This window comes from Caretta caretta, chromosome 10, assembly GCF_965140235.1.
Source record: "Caretta caretta isolate rCarCar2 chromosome 10, rCarCar1.hap1, whole genome shotgun sequence".
Classification (NCBI taxonomy): Eukaryota; Metazoa; Chordata; order Testudines; family Cheloniidae; genus Caretta; species Caretta caretta.
This window is the reverse complement of record NC_134215.1, coordinates 6,618,736-6,639,247: the sequence shown is the minus strand read 5'-3', so window position 1 is coordinate 6,639,247 and position 20,512 is coordinate 6,618,736. Positions and strand designations below refer to the sequence as shown.

General features: G+C 47.3%; 1 protein-coding gene across 3 annotated transcripts in view; it reads right to left on the bottom strand.

The window, feature by feature from the left end:
* CACNA1H (calcium voltage-gated channel subunit alpha1 H) overlaps window positions 1-20,512 on the bottom strand; it is a 208,316-nt gene that overhangs the window by 114,352 nt on the left and 73,452 nt on the right. For all 3 annotated transcript variants that reach the window (XM_048866479.2, XM_048866482.2, XM_048866481.2), the window contains exon 8: window positions 15,069-15,478. In XM_048866479.2, coding sequence (XP_048722436.2) covers window positions 15,069-15,478 — 410 coding nt within the window. The remainder of the gene's footprint in view (window positions 1-15,068; window positions 15,479-20,512) is intronic.

The window sequence follows — 20,512 nt, the reverse complement described above, 5'->3', positions numbered from 1 at the left end:
AACTAACTAAGGCCCCACACCTCAGAAGAGCCGAGCACCCCTGGGTAGTGCCGAGCCCTCAATTCCTATAGAGGCCAATAAAGGTAATGGGAATTCAGGACATCACCGGATCAGATCTCAAGTGCACAACGACATGTGCCTGTTAAGAAAGGCGGAATCAATGGAGGATGGGGGTAAAATATTACAAAGCTCTGCATACAAATAGGTATGATCCTAGGAAATCATTTTCCCTGGATTTTTGTTTGTCTGGTGTTTTTAAAGAGAAAGAAAAAAAAAATCAAGCCTTGAGATAATTTTTTTGCTGTTGGAAAAAATGCCTCCACGGCAGATTTCACGGAAGTTTCTATTACCTCTCTGCCTTTGACAATCGCTGCCATTTTTCTCCTTGGCTTTATCATGGAAACACACCTTCCCTCCTATAAAATGCAGCTTCCAACTCAATTGAACGGCATCGTTTCCTTTTTTTAATTTTTTTGAAGGCTTCTTAAAGCACATGAACCCTGGAACGACAGAGCTGTTTCTATGGTGATGATGGAAAATGGAACAGCACCTTCTGAGCACTGGACTGTGCATGGAGAGAACTTGTGTGAGCAGCAAATGTGTGTGTGTGGGGAGTCGCGAGAGCGAGGGAACTGAATTAGAGAGACAGAATATGATTGCTTATTCAGGGCTGTGGATAATGGGAGTAAATTACTGCTCCGGATGACAGGCGTTAACAAAATTGACATGCTGCATTTAGTGTCATCTAGATGTTTGATTAACTGCAATAGATGGAGTACTAATACAGCAAGAGGATAGCCTGCTCAATTTCCTCACAGCAAGAACATTAAAGGGAAGAGGGCGTGAGGGAATATTTTTTAGGCATGAGCGAACATCACTGATTTCAGAGGCTTGGTTGTGAGAATCGCACAAAAGTCTGGCTGCTTCCAGAACAAGCTGCATCTCTTGAATCTGAATACCTGGGCAGATGAGTCTAAATCTCACATCTTAAAAAATAACTTTAGAGGAGATGGTGTGTGGTATTTTTTTTTTAAAACAGGAATGTCATTATTACAAATTACTCTCAATCCTCTTACTCTTCTTCATGGTGTCACCTTTTGCAGCAGCCAGAGAAGATTTAGGAAAGTTTTGGTACCAGATGAATTCCAAGGTGAGAACAATAGTAGTCTTAGATCTAGTACCTTTCATTCCAGAGGATTGCTAAAACAATGGTGGGTCAAATCCTGTAGCCCTTATTCTGGAAAAATTCATATTGAAATCAACAAGTGAGAACTGAGTAAAGGCCTCAAGATATGGATCTGTATAAAGCTACTTCTGGGGTGGAGAGAGAATGGCAGCGAGGGGTAGAAGAGGTGCACAACAATATTGGGAGGGGGAATTTTAACCACAGATACCAGGGAAAACCCCTCCTCTCCCAAAACTAGCCCAGGATCTTGCGTGTCCATGCCGGTCACATGTGACCTCTGTTTCTAAGGAAACACAAATTATATGGAGCACCATTTACCTCCCAATGAGCTGATGCCAAAGGAACTTGAACATATGGTTGCAGAGAGTATAGCTATTTCCAATCTGATGCTTAAGCAATCCCCTCTGGCTATTTATACTATACAACCTGCTTATGCTGTACATGGGGAAAGAATTTGATTTGGGGTTTTGAGAATCTGAAATGAGGACATACAATCAGAAGACAGTTTGCTACAGAGTATGATAAATAACCCTGCACCAGGGAAAGTGAGCGAACGCTTGGAAAATGCAGTCGTGTTGTTCCTTGCTATGTGGTGACACACAAACTCCCTCACAAAGCTCTGTTGTACATGCTTTTCTGAGAGCCCAAACTTGTTAACCTTTATTTTGCTCCATGTTTTCAGAGGAGTGACAGATGCAACCATAAATATTGCATTCAGCTTTCATATTATATTTAAAAAAACTACACACACCAATCCCCCTGCTATTACACACAAACAAACAAGGAGAGAAAGGGGGAAATTGACAGCATTAGAAAGTTTTTGCTTTACAGCTAGCTCAGACGGCAACACTTAAAGGACCTTTATAATCCACAAAGAAGTCTTCTCCCCTCCCCCGGCCACGAGTCATGGGTTTGTCGTCTGTCTGTCGATCTCAGTCTGTCCATCACTGTCATAAATTCACTCCTGGGAATGGTGGGAACCCACCTACCAGAGCTGCAGGGGCAGCATGAAACCCTTGAATGATGCATTCCCACCCACTACAGCATGGGGGTGACACTACTGCTGTGCCACTAATATGTGCCTGGAATGTAACTCTGGCGGCCTTCTGGCTGAAGTCACTGCAGAGTCTAGCAGGAGCCTGAAAAAGGAGCAGGGCCTGGAGCAAAGACAGAGGAGTGGGCTGGGAGAGAGTGGTGCAGGAGAAAGGGATGGTTAGTCAAGTCTTTGGATCTCTTTGCAGTCTGTTTTGGGATGGGCTAGACATCGACCAAGGGATTCCGGTGCCTGCCCACAGCGCTCACATTTGGCTCACGTTGCTCTCAGTGGAATCACCACCTCCTAAAAGCGCTCTCTTCTCTGTTTTATTTCTGGCATCCGTCTGGCCCATCTCTTTGCTCCCATGCACACCCCAGCCGCTCTGCAATACAGTCACCGATAAGCATGTTTCTGTTGAAGAGACAGGATATCATCTCGGCTCTGGGACATTCCGGGCACCCATCTATCCACTGTGCAACCCAGACTTCAGCGCAACAAGGATTATTCAGCACAACGTTTGGGCCACATACCACAGACCATTCTAAATAAGACTTATGCCCGGCAACATATTCTGCTTTCTGACCCTCTAGCAGAAATTGCTTTAAACAAGTGACTTCAAGCTGGTTTTGCCAAGGAGTTACTGCACCACTGTTGTACACCCAGATCAGGGATAAGTGAGGCTGGGACTACGGGCGTTTTGGCTCCAAACTCTTTAGGGGCAAAATGTAACTTTGATTTTCTTCCCGGTTGAGCCGTTCTCTATGGTCTTCATTTGGCTTTGAGATGGACTGGACCTGCACCTGATTGTTTGGAAGGGGAGGAAGTGGAGGAGGAAGGTGTCTGGGAAGTTTGGATCCAGGATTTTTTTGTGTGGGGAGGAGGTGTCCACCTATATGACCTATTCTATGACTGTGGAGTCCAGGCCAGGATTTAAGGAAACTGACAATTATACTAGACAGCACAAGCTGTGCATCCAGGGTCTGTCTGTGTCCAGCAGATTCAGTTCACTTTGTTAATTACACCCAAGTCCTGTCTCTTTTCTGTATTGGGGATACTACAGTAAAGACTTCCAGATTCATTCTGCTAGTCTCATTTTGCAGGGTACTTAGTCCCAAAGACAATTAGGCAGGAGAGAAGATGACTCTGAGATGCACTCAATTTGGATAAAAGGCAAAATCACCTTTCCTCTCCCCTGCCTTCCACCCCGGCAGCATTGGTGGCAGATTTCCTGTTTCAGTGTTGGCTACTGTGGATGCTATTAACCCAGTGCACACTGTGATGTTCCCAAATAGGGTGTCAAGCCGCCTTTAGGACAGGAAAGTTCAGCAGCCAGACAGAGAAAACAAAAAGAGATTTAAAGAGTTGAAGCAGACCTGCCAAGTCTCATTCATTGTCGAGCCAGAGTCTCACTTATTTCAGATGCATTTTTACCTAGATCATTTATAAAAGCATCTCAGTCTTGTGATGAAGGATTCTGAAGGAGGTTTCAACAAGACATTTAAAACCTCATTCATAATTCTGGGAAATCTCAGTCATTGAAATTGTCACAGCTGGAGAAAAGTGGTTAAAACGCTGAGCAAAAATCACGAGCCATGAGTCATAGAATCATAGAATATCAGGGTTGGAAGGGACCTCAGGAGGTCATCTAGTCCAACCCCCTGCTCAAAGCAGGACCAATCCCCAATTAAATCATCTCAGTCAAGGTGGAGGCAGCAGTAGATACACTGGCTTATTTTTCTGGAGTGAATTTCTTGGTGATGAAAGGTGCTAGACTGATAGTCTTGGAGACTCAAATCCTCTACCTGTATGGGGCGGATTAGGCGAACTCTGCACAGCACCTGGGTGCTAGGAGGAAAGGAACAGTATAAGAATCGGAGTAGGATAGTGGTGCTAGCCCATCTGGAGGAACCATCTGGGGATGCAAGAGAGTATTTCCATCTTTGGGGGCACATTTGGCTTCTCCTCTGAGATGAGCAGAAAAATATTTTTTTCCCCCTCAGTGAAAAATTTCAGCAAAATCAAAGCTTTTTACTTTTCTTTGAAAACTTTCAGGGTTTTTTTTTTTTTTTTTTTTAGGAAAAAAACAAAACAAAACCCTGGACAATTTAGATAATCTGCGTTTTTCAATTACCAGGCCCCTGAGCCAGCTAGATCCCCAAATACCTTTCCAAGTTCCCCAGCACTTTAAAGCCACATACACACTATCGCTGCATTCCGACTAGTGCTGGTATGTCGCAAGCATTATGTTCACCAGTCATTATTTGATTGCCTTGCTCATTTGCATTTTCTTCCCAAAGCCTTCAGGTAATTACTTTACTATTCCATACAGCCAGGTTGCATTTCAGAGACACAGGGAGGAAGGCAGAATGAGGGTAATCTGCTTTAGTGTGAAGTTTAAAACAAACAAACAAAAGCCACGTGGCCGGCAGGAGACACAGAAGGAGTTGCGTGCAGGGGTACCACCTGCACGGCAGGAGGCTTCGCGGGCTGCCTGAAGGCGGTGTGATCTCCCCAGTGCCGCTCATGGATGCTACAAGCCCTGAACGATGGGCTGTAACCTTTCCTAGCCTTAACTCATTTTTCTTCATTTCTCAGACACACGAGCACCAGGTATGTCTGTTCCAGATGGTGGAGCGTGCCCTCCCTGGGGCCTCCTTCACTGACCCGAGCTGAACTCGCTTTTTTGACCAACACCACCGGCCCGTGAAACCTACTCGTGGACAACATGCAGTAAGCAGCAGATCGGATGCAACACCATGTCCTTCATTTGTACGATCCACCTTCACTAAAGGCCTGCCCTCATCTTACGTTTCCTCTAGTAAGAAACTAGCCTCTCACCACCAACTACTCTAAACCTCTCCGACTCATAACCCATTGTCACCATGATGTCTGAAGTTGGCTGAATAATACAGTGATTACAAGAGGAAATGCAGCTGGCAAGTTCACTTTGCTGTGATTCGCAGGGTTATAGTATTCTTGTGAGTGTTTGGCTATTTTACCTACAGGCTAGGTTCTCATAGGTCCTCCACTGCCATAACCTCTGTTTATAGAGCGTGAGTGTTCGATGGATTCATTCTTCCATTTATTCATCTCGTCTGACCTCCTGCATAACACAGCCCAGAGAACATCACTCAGTACCTCCTGCATCAAACCCAACAGCTTCCGATTAAACCGGAGCGTATCAGATAGCCACCGATTACAGGCTCGTCTGAAAATTCATACTCGGAAGTGCATTATTCACCCTTCAGTATTTTCTTGCTTAAAAAGTTTCAGTCATCCAATAAGAGTGCAGAAACAACACCATGTGACTTATGCACCCAACCAAAACACACTACAAACGAGGCACAGCTGAAGGGAACAGCTGGCTAACAACGAGAAGGCGCAGAATTCTGCAGGGAATCGTTAAGAATAATGAATATGTTTGTAGAAACCAGTGACAATCTGCAAATTGAACTTCCAGGGGCCCACTCACAATGAGCCCTGTGGTACCGGCCCCTCACACACACGCTCTCCTTGGTGACCTCTCAGAATGCCAACCCTGGGATGCTTAATTGCACAGCAGAGGTGCTGTTCCCATCTGGAGGGGCTGTTCCCATAATAAAAAGACTATACCAACAACATAAAACTCTGAGGGTGGAAAGTGGGTGAGCGCAGAAGGCTGGTTAATATAGAAAGGACGGTCTGACAGAGTGGGTGAGAAGGAGCTCCATTACAACTGGACCCACAAAGCAGGAACAATGGGTATGTCTACACGGTAGTCAGGAGGTGTGCCTGCAACTCCTGAAGACAGACCTGAGCTAGCTTGGGTCTAGTTAGATCCGAGTTAGCCTGAGTAACAACAGCAATGAAATCACAGCACGATGTGAAGGGACACAGGCTAACCGCGCCCACCCAGGATCTTGGGTACATACCTGAGCGCCACCACTCCTGCTTCTGCAGCTTCACTGCTATTGTTACTCGAGCTAGCGAGATCAAAGCTGTCTCAGGTAGGTCTACACGTGCAATCAGAGATGTGAATGCAGCAGCATAGACACACTCTGTACTGCCTCATCAGGTTCAAGTGGGGTCCCCTGGACTGGGAGCCAGGACTCCTCAGTTCAATTTCCTAGCTCTGCCACTGACTCAACTGTATGTCCTCAGGGCAAGCCATTTCCTCTTGCTAAGCCCCATTTTCCCAATCTGTAACAAGGAGATAAAAATGCTGCCTCCCAGTTGTAAGAGCTCTACACACAAGGATGGCCACTTGTAATGATCAGTGTCCTGATCCCTGAATGGCTCATGGAGTGAATCTCAAACCGTCTGCGTATTTATTAAGTTTCAGCTGAGAAATGTCTGTTTGCAGGAAAGGAGGTGCTTGTAACAACCTTTTATGTACTTGAAAACTGTTATCATGTCCCCTCTTGGTCGTCTTTTTTCCAGACTAAACAACCCCAATCTTCTCTCATAGGTCATGTTTTCTAGACCTTTAATAATTTTTGTTGCTCTTCTCTGGACTCTCTCCAATTCGTCCACATCCCTCTCGAAACGTGGCACCCAGAACTGGACACAATACTGCAGATAAGGCCTAATCAGAGAGGAGGGCTCTTTAATTCTCAGTGGTCCATCAGGAATTAATCTGTATTAGCACATCCACTAGGAATCTCTAGTTTGAAAAGGGAAAGGGGATTAAGCCTTTATTATCTGAATTCCTGTAACGCCTAGGGGTTCCAGTCATGGACTAGGACCCTCTTGTGCGAGGTGCTATACAAATACAGAATAAGAAGACAGCCTTGGCACTGTGAAGTTTCCAATCTGAGTCTGAGGCAAGAGACAACAGGTAGATACAGCAAAGAGACAAGCGGAATATGAGGTGACAATGAGACCATTATGAACAGAGCAGTGAGCAGTAGTCAAGTTTAGAGTGAGTGGCTGCTGGAGAATGTCAGTCAGGCTCCCTGTCTTTTCCACTTATTAGATAGCAAGGGGCAATTGATACTACTCAGTAGCAAATGTGAAATAAAGGAAAATATGTAGGACTAACCTGTGGAACTCACTGCAACAGGATATTATGGAGACAAATGGAGGCAAAAATGAATGACCATTTATATGAATACAAATGTCACCTGCAGTTATACTAGATGGGATAAACATTCAAGGGTTATTAGTTGTGTCAGGGTAAAAATTAGTCCTCATTTGAGGTTAGGGAGAAATCTTCTCCCGGATCAGAATAGTTAGATTTAATACTTTTAAAAAAGAAAAGAAATAATATCCTACTGCTTGAGGCACTCTAGGGTTCTGAGGGTTTCCCTGTTGTGCTGTGCTCTGTATGTTCATGGTGCAAGGTATGTTCAAAAGCAAATAACTGTGTAAAAAAACCAATGAAGGTTGCTAAGTGATAGCATTATACTTCCCGCTCAGATCACTTACAAAACCCAAGCACCTCAGAGCAAGGAAATATGAAGGGCAGGATAAATTTTACCTTGACTACACAATAAGCACAGACATATCAGGCCAGATTCCCATCTGGGGACTTGGTGTGGGAACACAAAGGAAGCCTGTGTCTCCCCCAATCCAAGAGCCAGTCCCCAGCAGAAGCGTAGGGCAGCTGATCCTGCTCCCACTGAAATCAATGGCAATAACTCCCACTGGCTGCACTGGGGCACCATTTTGTGCTTCCAGCTAATACTACTACTGATTCCTGGCTCTTGCCAAGCACTTTTCATCAGTAGTTCTCAAAGCTCTTTACAAAGGAAGTCAGCAGCAGCATCCCCCATGGCCAGAGGTCACACTGCAGCACCCTGCCTCTCTTTCTCCTCTTGGTTCCTCAATCAACTCAAAACCACAACACAAAGTTAGTCAAAACACTGCCCTTCTGGGGGCCCCATTTATTCAGTCCTCTGGGTAAACATTGGCCTCTAGGCTCAACCCCAGTTTAGTGTTGCTCTCCCTTAGGCAGGGAGTCCCCCCAGCCCTCCTTTCCCGTGTTGGGTCCCAATTCAAAGTCTCTCTAAGGCTCCACCTGGCTGAAGTTTGCCTCCTAGCTCTGACTTCTCAACTCACCTGGTCTCAGGGGTTTCCCTGCAGAAGCAAGCAAGCAAGCAAGCCAGCCAGCCAGCCAGCCTCCCTGCCGTTTCCTGAGTTGCCCACTTCAGTGCAGCTTCCTGCTGCCTTTATCGGAGAATCAGCTGTCCTCCACCCAGGCTGTTAATGCGGCACAGGTGGGCTGGAGCAGTTCCTTTAGTAGTCAGGGTTAGCTGGCTTCAGGCCTCCAGCCCTTAAAGGGAAAGCCGCCCTGTTACAATCCCCATTTTAGAGCAGGAAACTGAGGCAGGGGGAGGTAAAGTGATTTGACAAGGTCATCCAGCAGGCCAGTGGCCAAACCGGGAATAGAATCTGAGTCTTCTGAGTCCCACTCCAGGGCTCTATCACTAGACCACACAGCTTCCCTATACACTCTACAGAATATAATTAAACCATGGCACTGAATCTCCCTGCTTCACGTATAGCCGGAACGTGAGTTCTTAAGAAGATTTAACTACATGAAAAGTTTGAAGGGCAAGCAACGAGATTTTTTTGAAAGATAGGTGGAGACAGAGAAATGTTAGACAAAAAAGTCAGCGTTCAAATAAAGGTAACATTTTAATGGCCCATAATTGAAAAGCATTGTGACCCATTTCCTTCAAATGTTGACCATTCTCCTTTGGCTACAGAATAAATATAGAATTTTTCAAGCCAAACCAATTCTCCAAGCCACAGTTTCAGGATGCTAAATTAGAGCTTAGCTATAGTAGCTGGATGCAATCTTAATTATGGAGAGTCTACCGCTGCTCTGTAATAAGCAATTGTGGTGCTTAGAATTAACATTTGGCCCATAGCAATGAACATGGACTGTTGAATGTTTACTAAAGACCGTCTCTTGACTACGCCAAACCAAGCTTCTCTGAATGAAGCACACCAAGAGAGCAAGAATTCATAAAGCCAACTGAAAGGATCATGAGGAAGCGCAAAAGCTTGGAACAAGTATTAATTTTCAGTTCGGCTCTGAAAAGTGACTATAAAACAGCATCCCTAGGTGCCATTTGATGTGATGGTTCCACATCAAATAGGCTCAGTTTAGCATTGTCACCCCTGCAAACTCACCTTGGGTCTTTGAAAGATTTTTTTCAGATATCTTGTAGGGTTTTCTCCTGCCCACTTGTCATCAGCAGCAATAAAAGGTCCTGGAGGCAAATTCTGCGCTCAGTTTTCTATGGTGAGTAACTCAGTGGGGCTGAATGGATGAATGAGCCTATTCCTTCTCATGGACCACAACAGCAGGCTGTTTTCATTGGGGATTTAGAGGTGTAACTGAGGACAGAGCTTGCCCCTGAAATAGGAATCTCATTCACAATTGTGGTGATGGTCCAAGAGAAGGAATAGAGTCCAGCTCACTCTCCCGTTGGTCTGCTGGCCCTGCAGGAATAGCTGCAGTAAAACGGAGTAATCACTTGTACTGGCCACTCAAGTCAGCAGAAACAGGACTCTGGGTCCTCACGGGGAGAATATCTATGGAGTACGAGGGTGTTCACAGTTCCACAGTCACTTTCCAGAGCAGAGACGCACTTTAAAAGACAGACCCTGGAACCTGCCATACTTGTTCTGTGCATCCCTTCGTCGTCCCCCAAAAATGACATGGGGAAGGGGTCGTGCAAACTACATGGGTACTTTGTTGCTTTCGAAGCAGCACGTGCAGCTCAGCTTAAAAAGGCACGCACTCGGGTATACCAAAGAGTTGTCTGCCATGAAGAATATACAAGTCAAAGCATCCATCTTATTGAAAACACTGGTAATCATAATAATATAAGGATTGCCAACTTCTCTGTGCTTGCTTTCCCTACCCGGCAGAGTCCCTATTCAGGGCAGTGGCAGAAGAATAAATAAATAAAAATAAAAAATAGAATAAAATCCAAAGCAGCCAATTAACCTGTAAAATACAAGTCATGTTGCCACTAACTAGCAGTATCCTGTAACTTCCTCATTAGTATTCACATGTTTTTAGACAGGCAGAGACAGAACTGGGTCAGCCAGTCCCAAGAATGTGCTATGCCATAGTATCGGATTCAAAATAATGACTAAAGTTCCAGAGAAACACTCTGCCAATTATCTGTTGCGTGCTGGTTTCTATTATTTGGCTCTCAAATAGGTCCAGTTCTAACACTCTTCAAGGCCAACAATGTCTTTCTTAAAGAGGCCATCCTGCCATTAAATCTGACATGGCTTTCAAAAAGAGTGGGTCTGTTAAGCAAGGGCTATTCCAGCTGAAAGGTGGAATTCTGGTGCTAGAAGACGTTGACACTGGCTGTAGTACATTGACTAGGCTAGTTCCGATACCTATAGCAAAACAGCCATGTTAACACTGGTGAGGAGTGTATGCGATGGGGGCCATTTGGATGTGGGTTTTTTGTCCAGGCTCATCCCTCATGGATGTGATGTACAGTTAGGGTTGAGACACAAAGCAAGAGAACCAGTCAAATTCTTGTCCTGTCCAGTCACCACTCAGGACGGTCGTGGCACTTGAGGCATTTGTATAGTAATTAGAATGGGGGGTCAGGACTCCTGGGTTCTATTCCCAGCCCTGCAGATCACAACCTCGCCATGCCTCCATTTCCACATTTGTAAAATCGGCACAGTAATAGTTGTTAACTTCCAGGGGCTGCTGTGAGACTTTAGCTGTTTGCAGAGTGCTCTGAAGTCGTTGGATGAAAGGAACTATAGAAGTGCAAAGGACCGTTATTGTTTTATCTTGCATGCCATATGTTCTTCAGTACATACAAACGAAAGGACTTGATTCTTTGGCTTTGAATAATTGTGCAATAAAAACAGAGACCGCCTGTTGATCCCTCTGCAAAGCCTCTGATCGTTTTCACAGAACCGAAATGCCAGGAAATGAAAGCTAACAAGCTCTTTAATGATGTTAAAAACAAAGACCAGTGAAGGGAATGGATGGTTTGTGGCATGAGCAATGGGACTTAGAGATGGTCACTGCCTGAACTCCAGCCAGGTCAAGGCAACAGCTGTTCACTGAAGCTAGTTTCAGAGCAGTTCCTGGTGGATGAGTGTCACTGAGTGTCGCAGAACCCACTAGCACACCTGGTTAACATAGGCTGCTGTCTCAACAAAGCAGTCGTGCGCTGAAGGGGTCTTAGAAGCTGAGCCGGTCAGAGCTCTGTCCGCATGAAGGAAATCCGAGAACGCAAAATCCAGGATTCAAGACCATTGACTCAAAAGTTCTTCAGACAGGATGGTTCCACTAGAGGTGCCGGCCTTCATGGCGAGGGAAAAGACCTTCAAATAGGGTTCTTGGAGGTGATCCTGGAGCCTTGCTGCATGTTCACAGATGGCTAGCGCCTGCGGGCAACACCTGGGGGTTTCTTTCCAGGAGTCCATCCTGAACATGTAAGCCACTTAGGCCTTAGGCCTTTCCCTTAGGCCTGGAGCATCCCTCGGTATGTGGATCTCTCTGTCTGTGCTGAAGGGATGGTGTCTGGGAATTTGGTGTCTCTAGCGCTCCCCCTTCCCCCAAACACAATCCCTTCCATCTTGTGCTCTGCGTGGAAAGGGCTCTGTCGAGTTTCAGGGCTGGGAGCGGCTGGGCTCTATATCCCTGTCCCTTGGAGACACTTTGGGTTCCCATGCAGTGATCTAACGGGGAGTGACAACTGTTCAAAGCCACAGTTGCTCTCCCAAGCCTCTTCTGCGGCGAATGCTTCTGTGCAGCGGCAGTCGGGCCCAGCCGCAACCGTGTAATCTGTAGGAAAGTCGGCAGAGCAGAGCATAGGCAGGAGCTATCCATGCAGACTGCTCCTGCTGCCCTATAACTGTACCCCCCTTCCTCCTGGATCCCCAGGGCTAGGAGCCCTGGCCCCCTGTGAATGCCACTGTGTTCCAGAACTCCCCAGCAGAGGGGACGCTTGGCAGCAGATTCCGTAGAACAGTTTCACAGGCAGACTGTCCTCCCTCCCTGTGCTCTAGTGGGGATGCGATAACAGTCTTGGTATCTTCAGGCTACGGCGGAGGCCCATCAGCAACCTGGGGAAACCTCACACTGCGGCTGCTGCCTCCAATGACATAGCTGTTGTGCCACTCAGGGCCATCAGGCCAGCACCCTTCACGCAGCGATCCAGCAAGTTGGGACTGAACGGATTTTTCACGGCAGCGGGGACAGGGGTAGCCAGAACAATCCATTCCCAGCTCTCCTCCCGCCCCAAAGCCACGGTCAGTTCCACTAAGGCAACTGTTCTTTGTCTCTGCACCAACACACCTCTCTGGTCTTGAATCCTACAGCCAATTTTCACAGGGCTTGAGTTCTGAAATCATCCAGGCTTTGCTAACAAAAGCCCAAAGCTTTCATGCCAGATAGTCTAGGAGTCTGACTTTGTTTCCTATTGCTTTAGCATCATGTACTGGCCCCAGGCAAGGCCCCAGGGCCCATCCTGTTGATATCAGACTGCCTAGGTGAAGTGCTTCAAAGCCTAGTCTGACAGCTCAGCCGTCTGTCATCCTTGCAGTGCACCAGAGACATGAGGCTTTTCACCGTCAGGCATGTGCAGGAACGTTTGCAGGGTTTTCCTTCAAAATTCTTCCTTTTTATTGCACCCAAGTTGGCCAGTGGCTAGGAGCAAAACTGGCTGGAGTTTGAAGATCTTTAGCCAAAAACTTTAAAATCTTTTATTACCATTGGCTTTAAGACAGTTTAAGCAAATCTGGAATCCAATATAAACCCACAGAATTTTACTTTCTTAGGAACAAGGACATAATTATCACAATCTACCTTTTATCATCAATGGGGTACAGACTCCACGGAAACCCTGTGCTTGCTCACCACAGCCTCTCTAACTTAGGTTATCCCCTAGCACCCATCACCAGAGTATCTAAGGACTGACTAAGTTTTATCTGCCTGACAAAGTATCCCGCACAGCAACACAGCCTTCCCAGTGAATAAATGGCTCTATTAAAAGGAGACTGTCTAGGTGTATTTCCTAATTTTAAAACTTGTTGTTGAACAATTCATCAGACAAAAATCTGCCCTGGACATTCGCTTCTTTGCCCTTTTTTTTTTTTTTTTTGGCCTTCCTCTGTTGCAGACATGAATTGGTTTATTATTATAGGGTTGCTACTCAGGTTGTTCTAGTTAAGAATTGATCTTGAGAGAAAAGACACATAAGTGCCCCCATGGCAAAGCTCCACCCCTACCCTGTACTGCCTCTCCTAGTCATTTCTGAGTGAGCAGATTTTAGTGGGGACAGGGATAATTTCACAGTTAATAACCTTGGGGTGCAGAATACATTCATGGTTCTGCAGCATGCGATATGGGAGAGCTTTCGACAGAACACTGTGAATAATTTGCCACTTAGAAAATCAGCACTAAAAATTCCTCTCCAAATCACAGGGTGGCGTTTTCTGCACCTTGCCAAGAAAATTCAGAGCACGTCATTTATAAAATAGCTGGTTAACCAGTGTTTCCAAGAAAACTCAGAAAAGAGCAGCTTCCCACACAATGACCTGACTGAAGGATCTTTAGATGACTCACCTCTCTCAAAGAAAAGGAGTACTTGTGTCACCTTAGAGACTAAAGGTGCCATAAGTACTCCTTTTCTTTCTGCGAATACAGACTAACACGGCTACTACTCTGAAACCTCTCATCTCACTGTTCTTCAGCTCCAGCCAAACTACAATGAGGACACACCACCCTTGGTGGCAAATGCTGTTTCTTGAAATCATGCTGTTCCCAGGATTAGGGTGAACAGAATGAATTTTCTTCCTGCTTCCAAACATTTAAAAGGCATCACCTTGTTCCCTAGGAGATCAAATTCAACACTTGGGGTTGAACAAAGAGTCCTCCCCCAATGGGCAAAGTAGAAGCTGGCTTGCTTGGTTTTGGCCTGGCATAACAGTGGGCTTCAGAGTTTTGTTTTTTATTTCAATGCACAGAAGCAAACTTGTGCACTGATGATTCATGTTACAAAATGAATGTCTCCCAGATTCTACCATCCACTAGAAAAACCCAGAGTCATGTTCAAATGCAGATGGTCTTTCACAGCATACCATCTCAGCCAGGGATAGGTGAAACTTTGCAGTGGAATAATTCATGCATTTGAGGACCAGAATAATTTATTCCATGAATACAGACCCCGATCCTGCAAACCCATTACACATATGTACATACTTGCCAACGGTTAAGCTCCTGCATAATGGTTTGAAGCATGGGTGGTGGGTTAATCCCCACTTCAGGGAGGCTAACCCCACCGGCCCTGCAGCCGGAGGAGCCCAATCCCCCCAGCCCGTACTGCTGGAGGAGCCCAGTACCCCCCCGCCACTGAGTTCCAGGCCGAGCCGCTGGCCCCAGCACCAGCCCGACCCTCTGGCCCAACCCCAGGGCTGGCCTGAGCTGCAGGGCAGCCCCAGCCCCTGGCGGGCTCAAGCTCCAGGCCGCCGGCTGGAACTGAGCCTTCACTGGCTTCAGGGTAGAGAGGTGGGGCTTTGGGCGGAACATGGGCAGGGCCACGGCCTGGGCTAGGGGAGGCTTAGCCTCCCCTGGCCTTTGATACCCACCGCCCATGGTTTGAAGGCTCGGCCCCCTGCCCTTATTTTCTGTTCTCAGCTGTGAGCAGTTGACAATTCCCTTGCATGTATTCACTATTCAGAAACCATTCCCGTTGCCACTTGCTGTAAGCGGGCGCTTGATCTAGATCACATCAGCTGTTGACGCTCAGACTGTAAAACTCAAAATCCCAGTTGCGTGACTTAGTTTCCTTTCTATGCAAAGCAGCACACGCAGCCCAACAAAAAGAAAAGGAAAGCAACAGTCATTGGGGCGAGTTTACTCACCTGCTCGTGATACTCAATTCCCATGCTCAGCGTGTTGATCAGAATGGCGATCATAATCCCCCGGTTGAAATACTTGCTCTCCACAATCCTTTTCAGCTTGTTGCCAAAAGCCACCCAAAGTCTAGCGACTTTATTCCTCTCCTTTGGTTTCTTCTTCTTCCTCTTCTTATTCCTCTGCTGCTGGATCTGATCTCTTTGGTCTCCGTGCCTCAGGTCCTGCGTGAATTCGTAGACGCCGTTGTTGTCAGAGTCGTAGCTGTCGGACTCACTGAACTCAAACTCGGGATCCTCCAGGATGTTAGCACAGTAGGGGCAGTTCTGGAGTTCGCAAGTCAGGGTGCTGGGCTGGGGGCTGGGCAGAGGGCACGGCATGTTCAAACCCGACAGCCTGCTGGAAGTCCTACACAGACCTGCAATCAAGGGACACGCACAGGGTCAGCAGTGGAATTAACTCCCACCTTACTCCCACAATCTCCTGTTTTCCATGGACATGTCATCTTATAACAAACAAGATGGATCTGCTCTAGCTCCACCAGACATCACGGGCTTGATGCTAGGCTCCCTGGGGGAGGTTCTTCGGCCCGTGCCATTCAGGAAGTCAGACTGGGTGCTCATAATGGTCCCTGCTGGCCTTCAAATCTATAACGGCCTCTTATTTGGTCCAACTTTTTCCATAGTCTCCCCTTTTATCCCTGTCTCCCCTCCTTCAAGTTCCACAAGTACCCCTTAGCTTCCTTGCTTCAGCTCTCTAGCCCTAGATAGGGCAGTTCTCCCCCAGCACATGGTGATCTCTTTGCACTCTGCTGCAGTTGAGTGGCATACCGCACACTTTCCATTAACTTTTATTAAACCCAATGGTCTATCATTAATGGCAATCCTAGTGCTGCCTGAAAATTATGCCAGATTTAGAGGACCCTTCAATTCCCATAACAAGCCAAGTTAAGGAGAGGAGGGGAGAGGCATGGGGGGGAACAAGGACGGCTACCAATTAAACATCTCAGCAGTGGCTGCTTTGATGTCTCCTCACCCCTCCTTTCCTTTCAAGCATTTTTTGAAAGGTTCATTTGAATTTCTTGCAGTCATGGCACAGCGAGAGTTGTGGCTATTTCGAACAGGCGTGCAAGGGCTGGATTTTTTAATCCAATCTGTAACAGTGTTTGCTGGCGTGGGGAGAAAATGGGGCAGCCCTCCCAGAAGCTGGACACGGTGGTGGTGCTGCCTACCCAGCATGGAGAGGATGTGCCTAACCAGGAGGTCTTTACAGACCAACGCAATGAGCCACTGGAGATGAATTGACCTGAACCTTCACCCAAATGGAACCTGAACCAGACTCATGTGCGAGAGTCAGATAAATACAGGGCAGGCAACAGCACGGTAACGCTGCCCTCCTACATAACGTGCTTGGTGGGAAGGGATCAGCTTGGAGGGAAGAGGGTAGTTCAGCTCCTGAGCATGCTCAGACAGTGGCCTGTGTGCTGAATCTGCCAAGAAAGGGGCTAACAGCCGGTTCTGGGGATGCGGATGAGTGATTTTGGGTGCCTGCCGGGAGATACCATAAAGGAGCCTGATCTTCAAAGGCCCTTTCTTAAAGTCCCTTGTGAGGTCCCTCAAGTTGGGCACCAAAGTCAACTTGTCATGTTTGAAGAGCTTGGCCCTCTCCACTGAGAAAAAGACTGCAACCCACCAACTCATTTCAGGGAGGCCACCCAAGAGCCATCAGATAATAATGGCTGTGGGCCTAAAACACAACACGTCATGATTTAGACCCCTGCTGTCTAATACTCCAGGAGGTGACAGAAAAAGCCATCACTTCACTCACAAGGTCTGAAAGTTGGGTTACGATGAGAAATTGAAAGACTGGCTGCTTCACTGAACCTTACCCAGAAATCACAGGCCTGCAAAACTGGGCTGATCACCTCAGGAGAATGGGCTCTTTGGAGATTTCTGGTAATCATGCCAAAGATCCCAAGAGGTCAGAGGTATTTTCCCTCTCCCCCTCACTCCACACGCTAGGCCATGTCAGCCCCTCTCTTTGCTAATTTACACAGTGATTTAGAAATGCAGAAGCAGATCCGAGGAGAAATGACCACGCAGCTGCTTCGGCACTGCGCATGCTAGAGCACATGGCTCGTGCCTCCTAAATGCTATCAAAGTGTTAACAATGATACAAAAAACACTGGTTCCGCAGATGTCTTCAGAGCACCAGAGTCTCCTTGGCTGCCTGCTCAAATAACCTCACAGCATTGCAGGGCACACGCACTCTTAGGAACAGACTGTACTTCATTTTGCTCAATTCCACAGCACAAAAAAGGAGAATACGCTCCCCCAATCACATCCCTTCTCGATTACACCAGGCCCCTTCTCAGACAGGACTGTGAGCTCCCCGGCCCTTAATGCCTTGCTAATGCACCCAACTATCTTTCAAGTGTTTCTGTTTAGCACATGGCTTGCCAGGATTGGATTCCACTCTGTTCCTTCTTCCCGCCTGGGAAGGTGCAGGGAGATAAGTGAGGCAGCCCTTTTGACTATTCCGATTGAGCTGGAAGCCAGGAATGCCAGATGGAGCTCACCAACCGGCTTCAGTGTCTAATCCCTCCAGCATGGGGAGGGATCTAGCACGGGTCCATCGCTGAGCACCGGCTGGAGCCACTTCTCAGCAGCTGTGAGACACCTCGGCGTAGCGTCACGCTCTGTTTTTTGAAGCAAGGACCAGCCGTGGTGGAATTATTAGTCACCAGCAGTTGCAAGTAGAGGGAACTAGGGGCTATGAAGCTCTTGCTTCATTGGATCAATTTAAATACTCCTTTCCCTCCTTCTTAACGTGCCTCTCCAGCTGTTTTAGTGTCCCTGCAAATATTTCTTGGGGTGATGGTGTCGAAGGGAGTCACCTCCCTTTCTTCCCATTTCAAGGCCTCCCCAACCCCACACAACTACTGTCTGCCGCCACCTTCAAGTAGGGTTGCTAACTTTCTAATTGCACAAAACCAAATTCCCTAGTCCCACCCCGTTTTGTGCCCCTTCCCCAAGACTCTGCCCCTGCCCCAAAGCCCCACCCCCACTCATTCCATCACCCCCCCGTTGTTCACTCTCTCCCACCCCTCACTTACTTGCTCATTTTCTCCGAGCTGGGGCTGAGGGGTTTGGAGTGAGGGAAGGGGTTTCTGAGCTGGGGCAGGGGGTTGAGGCACGGGAGGGAGTTCAGGCTGCAGACTCTGGGTGGAAGTTTGGGTGAGGGAGAGGACTCAGGGCTGGAGCAGGGAGTTGGGGTGCGGGAGGGAGTGAGGGGTGCGAGCTCCGGGAGGAAGTTTGGGTGCGGGAGGGGACTCAGGGCTGGACCAGAGGGCTGGGGAGGCGGTGAGGGGTGCGGGCTCCGGTCAGCGCTTACCTCAGGTGGCTCCCTGGAAGTGGCAACATGTCTCTCGGCGGTGAGGTGCAGCCAGGCGGCTCTGTGTGGTGCACGCTGCCTTCGCCTGCAAGCACCACCTCCGCAGCTCCCACGGGCTGCAGTTCCCGGCCAATAGGAGCTGCGGAGCTGGCACTCAGGGCAGGGGCCATGCCTCTGCCTCAGAGCCAAGGGACATCTCGCTGCTTCTGAGGAGCCGCGCGGAGCCCGGTAGGGAGAGCCTGCCTAAGCCCTGCTGCGCCGCCAACCGGACTTTTGATGGACTTTTGTGGTGCTGACTGGAGCCATCAGGATCCCCTTTCGACCAGGTGTTCCAGTCGAAAACCAGACACCTGGCAACCCTACCTTCAAGCTGTCTGGCCACGGGGTAAGGCAAGCCATTCAGACAATTTTAAGCCAGACAATCCTGTTTTTAAATGGTTTGTCCAGTGTCACGGCTGGAGGATGCCATGCATGTGAGGGATGAGGTAGCTTGCTCTTCAAAATGGAGCCCTCATGTGGCGTGACCTCACGCTGGTAGAGGTGGGGTCATGCTGGGGGGAGGCTGACACTATTCCTGGAAGTACGAAAATGTCCGGTGTTCTGGGGCTGCATGAGTGGCCACCCTACCAATGGGATAGGGATTGGACATTAGACTGGTCAAGCTGGAAATCAGATTTGGAAGCTGAGGAGGCAAGAGTAGATATGTGCTCATCTGGGTGGCTTTGAGTCACAGGGATTTCCACCAGGAATTCCACTCGACTTTCCTTCCCCCTAGAAACATCCCCCTTGCAAGTGACCAAGAGATGCCTGATAACCATCTTCTTTACTTCCTATTGTCAACTGTTCTGCAGCATTTCAGTTCACTGACAAGCAGCTGCCGTGTTCCACCCTGTAGGGGGCTGCACTTCAGCGAGTGATGATACGATTCTGGTAGAGTATATAAAGTGCTTTGGTATCCTTAGGGTTGAAAGGGCCTCTATACACACAGGGTATTATTATTAATGGCATTATTAATAGCAAGGTCTTCAAAGAATGCTGAGCCAAATTAAAATCCAGTGATGTCACTGGTGTTCCCCTGAATTCACGCGGGTGTTAAGTGAAAGGTGAATCCGGCACTGCCTTATCTCACATAAAAGCACAGAGAACGGGGCTCTTTGTGCACATCAGCAGGACCAACCTTTGGCTTGGACTGTGAGTTTCAAGCAACGGCCTTGGAACCATTTCTTTGCTTTCAACTTCCAGGAGCGTGGGCTTTTATCTCAAAGGAAATACAGATTCTCACACTCTAGCCCTCGTTAACTTATAGAGTTAAGGCCATGCCATTGATGAATATAAAACCCTTGCATAAGCAACAGAAGAACGTTACAACGAACCCCTCTTGTCCCTGAGCATTTTAAAAGGGTGCAAGTGTCCAGTGAATGTAATTTATATAAATAATTTCATGAGCTTTACCCGTTTGTGCATTCAGTTCAAAACAACATGGAAAAAGTCACCCAACATATTTCACAGACGACCTTAAATCAGACCCACAAGACATACTTAGTACTCTTAACAGCTACATCACTAGTATAAATAGTTGTGTGTGTACATGCGTGGATGAATATAAACTATACTGACAGCCACAAACATAAAAGATCACGAGACTGACTTAGAAATTATGAGATTTTAAAAATAATAATGTGGGGTCTTTTTATTTACTTTTTGTAGTTTTAGACTTTAGAGTTCAAGTTTTCCATCTTTTCTCTGCCACCTTGAGGGCTAGACACTGTTTTTTTTAAAAAAAGGAAGCTAAGAGTCTCTCATAATCCCATGATTCCAGCAGCCGGGGTTTTAAGAAAAGCAACAAATATTATGAAACTCACAATAAAACCGTGAGAGTCAGCAATGCTGAATGAGGCCACACACAACGTACAATTAGGGATACGTATGTTGAAAGAGTTCATGAGATGTGTGTGTGTTCAACGTTAATGCTGTCCTTTCCCTGATTTAAAAGAGCTCTGAGTCTGCAGTAGCTTTGCAGCCCTGTACATTCCCCTGTGCAGGGAGAAATGGAAGACGA